The sequence below is a fragment of the Pteropus medius genome, unplaced genomic scaffold (assembly GCF_902729225.1).
Source record: "Pteropus medius unplaced genomic scaffold, Ma_sr-lr_union100, whole genome shotgun sequence".
In the NCBI taxonomy this organism is placed as follows: domain Eukaryota; kingdom Metazoa; phylum Chordata; class Mammalia; order Chiroptera; family Pteropodidae; genus Pteropus; species Pteropus medius.
In genome coordinates this window covers 751,804-760,761 of record NW_024340701.1, presented here as the reverse complement: position 1 = coordinate 760,761, position 8,958 = coordinate 751,804, and the positions used below count along the sequence as shown (strand labels likewise).

At 53.2% G+C, this 8,958-nt stretch overlaps 2 protein-coding genes and 1 pseudogene across 6 annotated transcripts; 1 reads left to right on the top strand and 2 right to left on the bottom strand.

The window, feature by feature from the left end:
• Window positions 1–557: 557 nt before the first annotated feature.
• Window positions 558–3,901, bottom strand: ATP6V0B (ATPase H+ transporting V0 subunit b). 2 transcript variants are annotated; one of them, XM_039883711.1, is made up of 8 exons: window positions 3,731–3,901; window positions 2,923–2,971; window positions 2,591–2,674; window positions 2,397–2,474; window positions 2,118–2,187; window positions 1,927–1,978; window positions 1,530–1,720; window positions 558–867 (listed from the first exon to the last, which is right to left on the bottom strand). In XM_039883711.1, the coding sequence occupies exons 1-8, from the start codon at window positions 3,795–3,797 to the stop codon at window positions 841–843; spliced, it is 618 nt and encodes a 205-aa protein (XP_039739645.1). In that variant the 5' UTR covers window positions 3,798–3,901; the 3' UTR covers window positions 558–840. The 2 variants fall into 2 exon arrangements, with proteins under 2 accessions (XP_039739645.1, XP_039739654.1); XM_039883720.1 differs by lacking the exon at window positions 2,923–2,971 and having other exon boundaries at window positions 563–867; window positions 3,731–3,874.
• Window positions 3,902–5,449: 1,548 nt separating this feature from the next.
• On the bottom strand, window positions 5,450–8,937 carry DPH2 (diphthamide biosynthesis 2). Of its 4 annotated transcripts, none has more exons than XM_039883670.1 (6): window positions 8,574–8,937; window positions 8,245–8,357; window positions 7,777–8,000; window positions 6,758–7,429; window positions 6,497–6,673; window positions 5,450–6,415 (listed from the first exon to the last, which is right to left on the bottom strand). In XM_039883670.1, exons 1-6 carry the CDS (start codon window positions 8,718–8,720, stop codon window positions 6,291–6,293), a joined length of 1,458 nt encoding a protein of 485 aa, XP_039739604.1. In that variant the 5' UTR covers window positions 8,721–8,937; the 3' UTR covers window positions 5,450–6,290. The 4 variants fall into 4 exon arrangements, with proteins under 4 accessions (XP_039739604.1, XP_039739613.1, XP_039739631.1 ...); XM_039883679.1 differs by having other exon boundaries at window positions 8,505–8,639; XM_039883697.1 differs by lacking the exon at window positions 7,777–8,000 and having other exon boundaries at window positions 8,574–8,709.
• LOC120580971 (uncharacterized) lies at window positions 7,554–7,672 on the top strand (annotated as a pseudogene).
• Window positions 8,938–8,958: the final 21 nt, after the last annotated feature.

The following is an 8,958-nucleotide window of genomic DNA, read 5'->3' as shown; positions in this document are numbered from 1 at the left end:
TTGGGCAAGACCCATAAAGGGTGGACTGAAGTGTGTAGCAGAGACCTGGAGGTGGCTGGGGTTACTAGGGTTAATAGAAGATTGGGTTAGAGATTGGACAAGAGAGAAAGGAGCTGGATAAGGCCCTAGGCACGAGGGATCAAATTATTCATGGGATGGTGCTGGGATAGGGGGAGGCAAATCAATGAGCTCCAAGCCCCACAAGGGTATGGAGTGATGGTGCCTGAAGGGTAGATCCAAGTAAGTAGATGTGGCCAATTTGGGCTTAGTAAACAGAGCCCAAAGGACCCGAAACTAGGAGGATACCCCTCCTCCTGCCCCAACACAAACATCTGGGCGTATAACTCCAGACTCCCTAGAGCCCTTCAACAAAGAATTTCAGGGCTACAGAATTCTCAGCCCAGCACCCTTACTGCTCCATCCAGAAGCCAGCTCTGTCCAGAGCAGAGACAGTGTGCATGAGTCAGAAAGTGGCAAGAGGCAGGCATGAGGTTGAGGACTATACAACTGTTTACCCTTCTTCTATGAAAGGAGGTGGCAAAGGAGAGCAACAAAAGTGGCATGACCCAGACAAATATCACATTTATTTCACAAACACTGGGAAGATGGGTTGGGGGTAGAGATGGGACTCAGGTGCATAGCTGCACAGTCGTCAGCAGCTTACTGCCCACACTGAGGATCCAGCCAGGCAGTACCTCCAGGTTGACAGGCAGCGAGAAGTGAGTGCAGGGAGGGCCCTGAACACCAAGCCCCCTGAAAAGCTAAGGGGCACAGCTCCAGCTGTCCCGAGAAAATCACAAATAAATAAGAGTGGGGCACAGCTCCACTCGCACAGATCATCTAGTCACCCATCTTCACGCCAGAGGTCTGCAAAAGAAGAACAGGAGAAATCAGGTAGGGACAAAAGAATATATAAGACAATGACAAATGACAGAAGATCAGACCTAACTCATAATGGGATGGACAGGTGACAATAGACGGATGGCTGGATCAGGATGGATATGCTATGACAGACAAACACAGATAAACAGGGACAGACAACCACAGGCTGTGGGACAGAAAGATGGAGAGAAGTGGCATATAGACAGTGCCAGTCACCAAGAGTCAACCCAGTCAGGCATCCACAGTCACCCTCAGACTCTCAGGCTGATCCTTAGCCACAAACTCAGTGTCAGACAGACAAGACACGATTCAGACATGCTGTGCTACTGACAGCACAGATATACACACAGGCCCTGAGAAAGTCGAACACACCAAGACAGACTGATACAGACACAGACAAGATCCCACTCCAGAGACTAAATGAAACACATAGAGACAAAAAGCAACAGAAAAAAACAAGGACAGTTCTTAGTGTTTCTGGATTGGAAACTAAATTGAAAGCTTCAAAAAAGGAAAACCAAAAGATAGGAATGAGGTGATGGAAGCTATTCATGGTTACAGGTGAAGGGAATACTGCAGCTCCTCTGGAAGGAAGATGAGGCTGGATTATAGACAATGACAGAGGTTCCCCCAGGAGGATTCAGCACCTGCAGGATTGCAACTATGACCCCAAAGAGGCCAATGGCGCTGCCAAAGATCTCCACGATGAGAATCTTCACAAAGAGGCTGGGGTTCTGTGCGTCGGCCAAGGCGGCTCCACTGCCCACGATGCCCACGCAGACTCCACAGAAAAGGTTGGAAAGGCCCACTGTGAGGCCAGCTCCAAACATGGAGTAGCCTAGGGGGATAGAAAGGGAGCACTGAGGCCAAGCCAGACACAAGGGGAGATGAGGACAAGGGCCCAAAATGTACTAATGGAGCCAATCACCACCCCAATTTTGCAAAGCAAGTGACAGAATATCAAAATGAGGATTCTAAGCTGGGAGCTGTAGGGGAGAAGCAGGTGTGAAGCCTCAGCTTTCTGCCTTCACACACACCACCTACCTGCATGATAGTTTCGATGGCCAATGGCTTGGGGGTCAGTGGCACTAAAAGGCTAAGGAAGGCACAGAAATATCAGAAACCAACCCCTACGTCCCCCCCAACCCCCCGCGCCGCAATTGTGAAGCAATGTATAGAACACACTGGAATGTTCTATACACACTGGATGCCCTCCCCACCCTGGTCCTCCATACCTCAGCCATGTTGCTAATAACAATTGCCATGATGATGCCGTAGATAGCCACAGCCTCACAGAAGATGATGCTGGTGGTGGTAGTGGTGGGCAAGGGGAATGGAGAAGAGAAAGAGATGAGGTTGAAACCAGTCTTCCTCCTAAGAGAGTCCCCAGCCACCTTTTCCCCATTAGCATCCCACCTCTTTGGGAGGCTGGTCAGGAGGAACGTGTTAGGTCAAACGCACAGGCAGCTCACAATGCAGCTGGTTTTGGCAATCTTCCAAGAACCCTAACTTACCTGACCAAGTTCTTGGTCTTGATCCTAGGGGCCTTCACCCCTCCCCCAATGATGGATGAGCCAGTAATATAGATGCCCCTGGTGGAAGGATAAGAAACCAATAAGCAGAACCCAAGCTTGTCACTGCCCCCAGGGTGATTAAGGACCTGCTATGACTCAGGCCCTTCCCCTGGTCGCACCACCCCAACACTCACCATGCTGCCCCAACCACAGACAGGGAGATAGCTAGGCCAATGCCCAGGTTTGACCACATAAAGGGGGAAGTCTCGGTCAGGAACCTGGTGTGGAGACAGGGAGGAAAACAAGTCAGCCCTGGTGGAGAAGTGGACACAAAACCCACCCCACTTCACCCCACCCCCTGCCCCCAACCTCCAACCCCACCTGGATGCTAAGACAAAATACTGCCTATTCCCAAAAGTGCAAATCCCGTGCAGCTGGGGATTGGGTGGATGAGGGAGCTCAGGTCAGAGAAGGAAGGCTGCAGTGGAGCAGCCCCTAGAGGAACCCTTGCCCTACCCTCCCTTACCATGCCACATCAAAGCGGAAGCCCAAGTCAAAAATGGTGTAGCAAATTCCTGCAGTAGTGAGAAAAAAGGGGTCAGAGGCTGCTCTCTAGAGAGAAGCTCCCCAACTTAGACAAGAAGTTGCTGCCCAGTTGCTGCCACCTACCCAAAGGTCTGCCTCCACCTAAGTCAACAGAGAATCCTCAAGCTGCCCGCGCCCCCTCCCTCGCCCAGCGCGCGTGAAAGCATAGCTGTCTATAGATTCCTCTGCTCAGGCTTCCATTTTCTGCCACTCCCTCAGTAACATCTCCCTCAGTGACACCACCTCCCAGACCAAGATCCTTCGTGGGCAGCCGCCTGCAGGCCTGAACACCTTGGAGGAAGGGAGAGAGCAAGAGCTCGGGCCAGGCCCCACCGGATCCTGCCCGCCCTGTCCGACTCGCTATTTACTCAACAAGCTGGGGGATGGGGGGCAGGAGAGGGCTAAACGACCAGGAAAAGAGGAACTGAAGCAGCCGGCCCGCGACGCAAGCAGGCCAGTCAGGAGCAAGAGAGAGACGACAGCTGTGAGACAGGGGAGGGGGGCGCGGCACGAGAGCGATCAAGGCTGTTTTCGCGGCCTCAACCCACCCCCCGCCCGCGCCCCTCCTCGAGCGGCTGGAGGTCAGAGGTCTCCTCTGTTGGGGTCATAGGCCCCCACAGGCGTGAGGCAAGTCCCGAAGCCCGGGGTACGAGCCCGTGTTGGGGCCGGGGATTCCTGAGACCCCACGTCCCCCGCTGGGCTCCAGCTCAGTCCGGATCCTGAACCCGCCCGCCAGGGCCCGGCCTCACCCACGACGATCATGCAGGCCCAAAAGGCCACAAAGATCCCGGAGTAGAGGAGCGCTAGCCCCGTCATGGCGGCGACGACAGCGGGGCGCGGGTCGGTGGGTCCAGAGCTAAAACCACGTCCCTGCGTCCACCGTCCGCCCCGCACTGTCACCTGACTCGCCCACGTGGTACGCTAGCACCACGTGACCCTATGCCGGGCCCTGAGCTACGTCGCTGCTGGTCTAGAACTTGACGACGCTCGAACTGTAGGCGCTGAGGATTGTGGTGGTTGTAGTCTCGCGCTTCGGAAGAGGCTCCGGCTCCCTTCTAAGTACCTCGCGTTTGTCGTAACCCGCTCCTTCTTAGCTCCGACACTCCGCCCTGAGCTCCGACACCAGCCCTGCTTTACAGCCGAGCTTAGCCTCCAAGCCAGTGCTGATTCCACGGGCCTCCGCCCTTGCCTTCCTACCCAGTTCCACGAAGACGTGCTCTCTTCCTCACTTCGCTCAAGCTGTTTCCTCTACCTGAAACGCGCTTCGTAGTACTCATATCGGCCGACTAACAACTACTGGCCCTCATAAATCATTCTTCCAGAAAGACTTCCCTAACCCAAAGACAGGGTGGCACACCGGCTTTGGGCTCCCGCTCTGCCCTGGTGATCTTTATGAAACTTCAGCAAGATCGTGTCACTCTCGTTTAAAATGCCCTTGTGGCTCCCATTTCACTCTAAATGTCATAGTCCTTTTAATGGCCTACTAGGCTTGTACCAGTGTTGCTCCAGCCTTCACCTGCTAATACCCCCCAACTCTCCTCTGGTTTCACTGGCCCCATTGTTTCTTGAACATACCAGCCATACTTTCACCACACTGGCCTTGCACTTGTTCCCTGTTTCTCCTAATTATCCATGAGGTTCACTCTGCAACTTCCTTTTAGTCTTTGTTCACCTTCTCCAAAAGGCCGTCTCCAACCATCTTGTTTAATATTGCAACCCCCCTCTCCCTTATACTCCCTTTCCAGCTTTATATTTCTCCATAGCACTTATCACCATATGGCATACTGAGTGTTTTGGTTGTCTATCTTTCCCCACCCATGAGAATGTAAGTACCACGAAAGGATTTCTGTTGAACTCACTGCTGTATTTCCAGTGCCTCGCACACAGTGGGTGCTCAATATTTATTTGCAGAATACATGTTTGGTGCCCACCTTGTCCCGGTTACCATGGTTAGTTTACAGATCTGCCTCTACCAGCAGACTCCCTAAGAGCACTCCTTAAGAGCAGGGACCACTTCTCTCTTGTTCAGCTGCTTCTTCAACACCTTGGACAATGCCAATTTGCCAAGATGCTCAGCAAATGTGAAGAATGAAGAAGTGAGTTGTTTTACTTCACCCCTCTCAACCTTTATGGTCCAGCAACTCCACTCTGCTTGAAGCACACACCATGCTGGTTCACGTCCATATGTTTAAGCACAGTGTATCCTTTGCCCAAATGTCCTTTTCATCTGATTTTTTTTTCTCCAAAAGATTCAGTTTAGGTATAATTCCTTCTGGGAAGCCTTTTTTGGGCTCCAGATGCTCCTGGGAGCTTTGCCCTCACAGAGAGTACTGTTTCACCATGTAGTAATTGCCTATTTAACTGCCTCGCTTTCCAGTTACACTGTAAGGACAGGAATCCAGTGAAATACAATTGAGATCTCCACCCACACCTGTGCAGGACCTGCAGTGTTTGATGAATAAAAAATGAAAGGAGAAAAAGTATCTGGTTTATTCAAGTTTCTGTGATCTCCCTGAGAAACAAATCAGAGTCAGTGTAGACCAGCACCATCCAACAGAACTTTCTTTAATGATGGAAACAGCTGTACTGTTCTCTCATGTGGCTATCTGGGCACTGAAACATGACTACTGTGACTGGGAAACCGAGTTTTTAATTTTAGTTAAGTTTATGTTTAAATAGCCACATGTGTCTAGTGGCTGCTGTACTGGACAGCACAAATGTAGACCAGTGGTTCTCAACTGGGGGCAATATTGCGCCCCCTACAGGGGACACTTGTCAATGTCTGGAGACATTTTTGGTTATTACAATTGGAAAAAGGTATGCTGCAGGGATCTAGTGGGCAGAAACCAGGGACGATGCTAAACATCCTACAGTGCACAGAACAGCCTCTCACGACAAAGAATTATCAGGCCCAAAATGTCAACAGTGCCAACGCTGAGAAACTCTGGTCTAGAACATCTATAACCTGCCTTTGACAAAGGCAGACCCTCAATCGCACATCAGGAACTGGGATTGGCCAGAGGTCCTGAGCTGCTCCCAGGACAGATGGGCCTAGAAGGCTTCAGAAAAGCCCCAAACTAGTCCCCATCAGTCATATAACAGGCATTTTACTAAGCCACTATGTGCTAAGCCTTGTGCTAGTGCCAAGACAAGACGGAGCTGGATCCTATCCACAATGAGGGGCTGTCTGCCCTCCCTCCATCCAGGCTCCATCAAGGATCCTGGCAGAGGGGTGAGGTTGGTGCAGAGAATACTAAAGCTCTTAGCTGTGATTCTTAAATCCATTTGTGTCTCTGGCCCCAAATGGTATCAGTTGCTTCCCTCATCTTCGTAGGCAATGGCAATCCCTCGTCTTCCACTCACGGCTCCTGTCACTGGTGTCTGACCTAGGCAGGGCTGCAGCCCTTGCCAGCTCCGGGAACTAAGGAACGAGGCTGCAAAGAGAGAGAAATGAAGCTGAGTGGGCTGAATCTAAGGGAAGGGTTCAGATGAGAGTGGAGACTTGGCACACTTACCTGCAGGGCTACTCTCAGTCAGCTCTAGCTGGGGCCGCTGGGTCAGGGCTGAGCAACCAGGATCATTTGATGACTTCCAGGTCGGTGGGGGTCGGAGCTCCCCAGTAATGAGTGACACATCTGGGGTGTCCCACAGTTCCGATTCAGGTGGAGGGAGGGACACGTGGAAGGGAGAGCCTAGGAGGGAGAAACATGATCCATACTGGCTCCCTGATTCAATGCCCCAAGTGTTTCCAGCTCAGGCAGTTCCCCACAACTCACCAGGCAGTAAGTCCTCATAGTGTGTGAGGTGGGGAGCCAGGCCTGGAGGTGGCCAGGCAGGGTTGCAGGCAGCCTCTAGCTCACATGGTGTCAGTACAGGTCGGAAGAAGCTACCAGAAGGCTGCGGGGATAGGGCACCAAGAGGACAGGCCAACAGCACAAAGACATCCATCTCAGGAAAGTTGGCAAGCTTGGGAGGTGTGGGACGCCCCAGAGCCAACACATAGCTACGCTTGCCGGCAGCCTGAGTCAGGTTCCGTAAGTGTGCTAGTGCCTCACGGTGTCGGGCCACACCTAATGTGCCTGCCAGCAGCCCCACTACTCGGGCATCTCTAGCCCTCTCAACCAGGTAGCGTCTACATGCCCTTAGTCTCCCAGCCCGAGCACCTTCATCCTGGGTCCGCCCTGTGTCTGGGCAGCAGGAGGAGAAGGGCTGGCCTGGTGCCCAGCCCAAGAGCAGCCGGCTCAGGTCAGGGTCAGGGCTGCCCTCAGAGCCCCCCACATAGAAGGCACCATACTCTTCTAGACGCCTCCCTGGGGCTAGAGGAAAGCGACGCCCAAAACGCTCCAGGGGTTCAGGCTCTGGATTGAGAGAGCCCACTGGCAGGGGAAGAGCTGGACTGGAGACAAGCAGGTCCAGGTACCGTGGGCGCAGGAGAGTGGCCAAGGCCTCTGGAAGAAGGAAGTGGTGTCAGGGTTGGGGCCTGACAAAGCAAGAGACCCCTCATTACCCAGAAAACTGAATGTGACCCAAAAGCAAAGGCAGGGGTCAAGCCCACATCAAGAACTCTACAGGGTCAATGGCCATGCTACTCTGAACAAGCCTGCTCCCATCTGATCTCGGAAGCTAAGCAGGGTTGGGCCTGGTTAGTACTTGGATGGGAGACCACCTAGAAAGACCAGGTGCTGCAGGTAAAAAAAAAAAAAAAAAAACCCCTATGGGAGTGTACTGAAATGGGGAAATTAAGACACAGAGTAGATGACCCACCCTTCCTGCATGCACAAGCAAAATCCCTCACCCAGGGCATGGGCACAGGCCGGTTCACTCAGTAGCACCACGGGAGCTGTGGGGTCTGGGTTCTGGGCCTCAAAGGCTTTGGCACAGAGCTCCAAGGCTACAGAACGCTGACCAAGGACGAAGGCCACAGGCAGTGGGCGGGCTGGAGGACTTAAGCAGGCAGGGCCAAAATGTACGAGGGCCTGAGCTCCAGCTTGCTCAGCACCCAGGACATCCACACAGCAGCTGCAGGGGAAATACCATTAGTGAGTGGGGATCTCAGCAGGAAAAGAGTTGCTGTCATGAGTAAGAAATGTGGTCAATGAAAAAAATGATATTATAAAAAGAAGAGGAGCTACTATCAGGAGAACAGTCATCATCATCAAGGAGAAACACAGCCATTGCGGGCAGCCAGTGTAACAGGGGAAACACCAGAAACCCTGGAGCCCTAGGCCTACCCTATCCTCCATCTTTAAGCTCAAGTTCACACCTGCCATAGGCCGTATCCCCCAGAATGAACATCTTCGATCCCGTGGTCTCCTCCAGTCGTGCAGCCACGACTGCAGCATCTCCCAATAACTGGTCAGGGAACTGCAAGGCCACCTGTAAGCAAAAACCATGGAGTCGTTCCAGGAACGGCCTCTCCTTCACCGAGGGCCTCTTCAAGGAAAACCTTCCCAGAGCCCTTACCCAACCTTCAAAGCCCTTCGCCCCAGAGGGGCACCTCCCACCCCTTCCTCACAAAATTACCTCAAGACCCGATCCTCTGGACGACTCATCTCCAGAGAGGCAAGCCACCACTCCCTAACCTGCCCTCACCCGTTGACACCCCAGATCGCGGACAAATTCGACGACTCGCTCCAGCTCGTACACTCGGTCCAAGTCCGCGAGAGGAGTGGGCAGCCCCGCAGCGTCCGTTTCCCGCTGCAGCGCCGCCTCTGCGGGGCTGCTGAATGTAGACTCCATGAGGCACTGCTTGCGTGGCGGGGACCTCCCTCGGCCAGCTTCAGGACCAGAGTCCTCAAAAGTGGCCCTCAACGAGTTGGTCACTCGGCCAGGACGGTGGGCTGAAGAGTCTGTCAGTCCGTGGCCGGTGAAGCAGCCCTCGGAGTAAACTCGCGTTTCCCCAGTACACACGGGCCAACGGAAGAGATTACTTCCGGCTTTTGAGGCGGGGCTGATAGCAATTTTACCAATCCTGAAC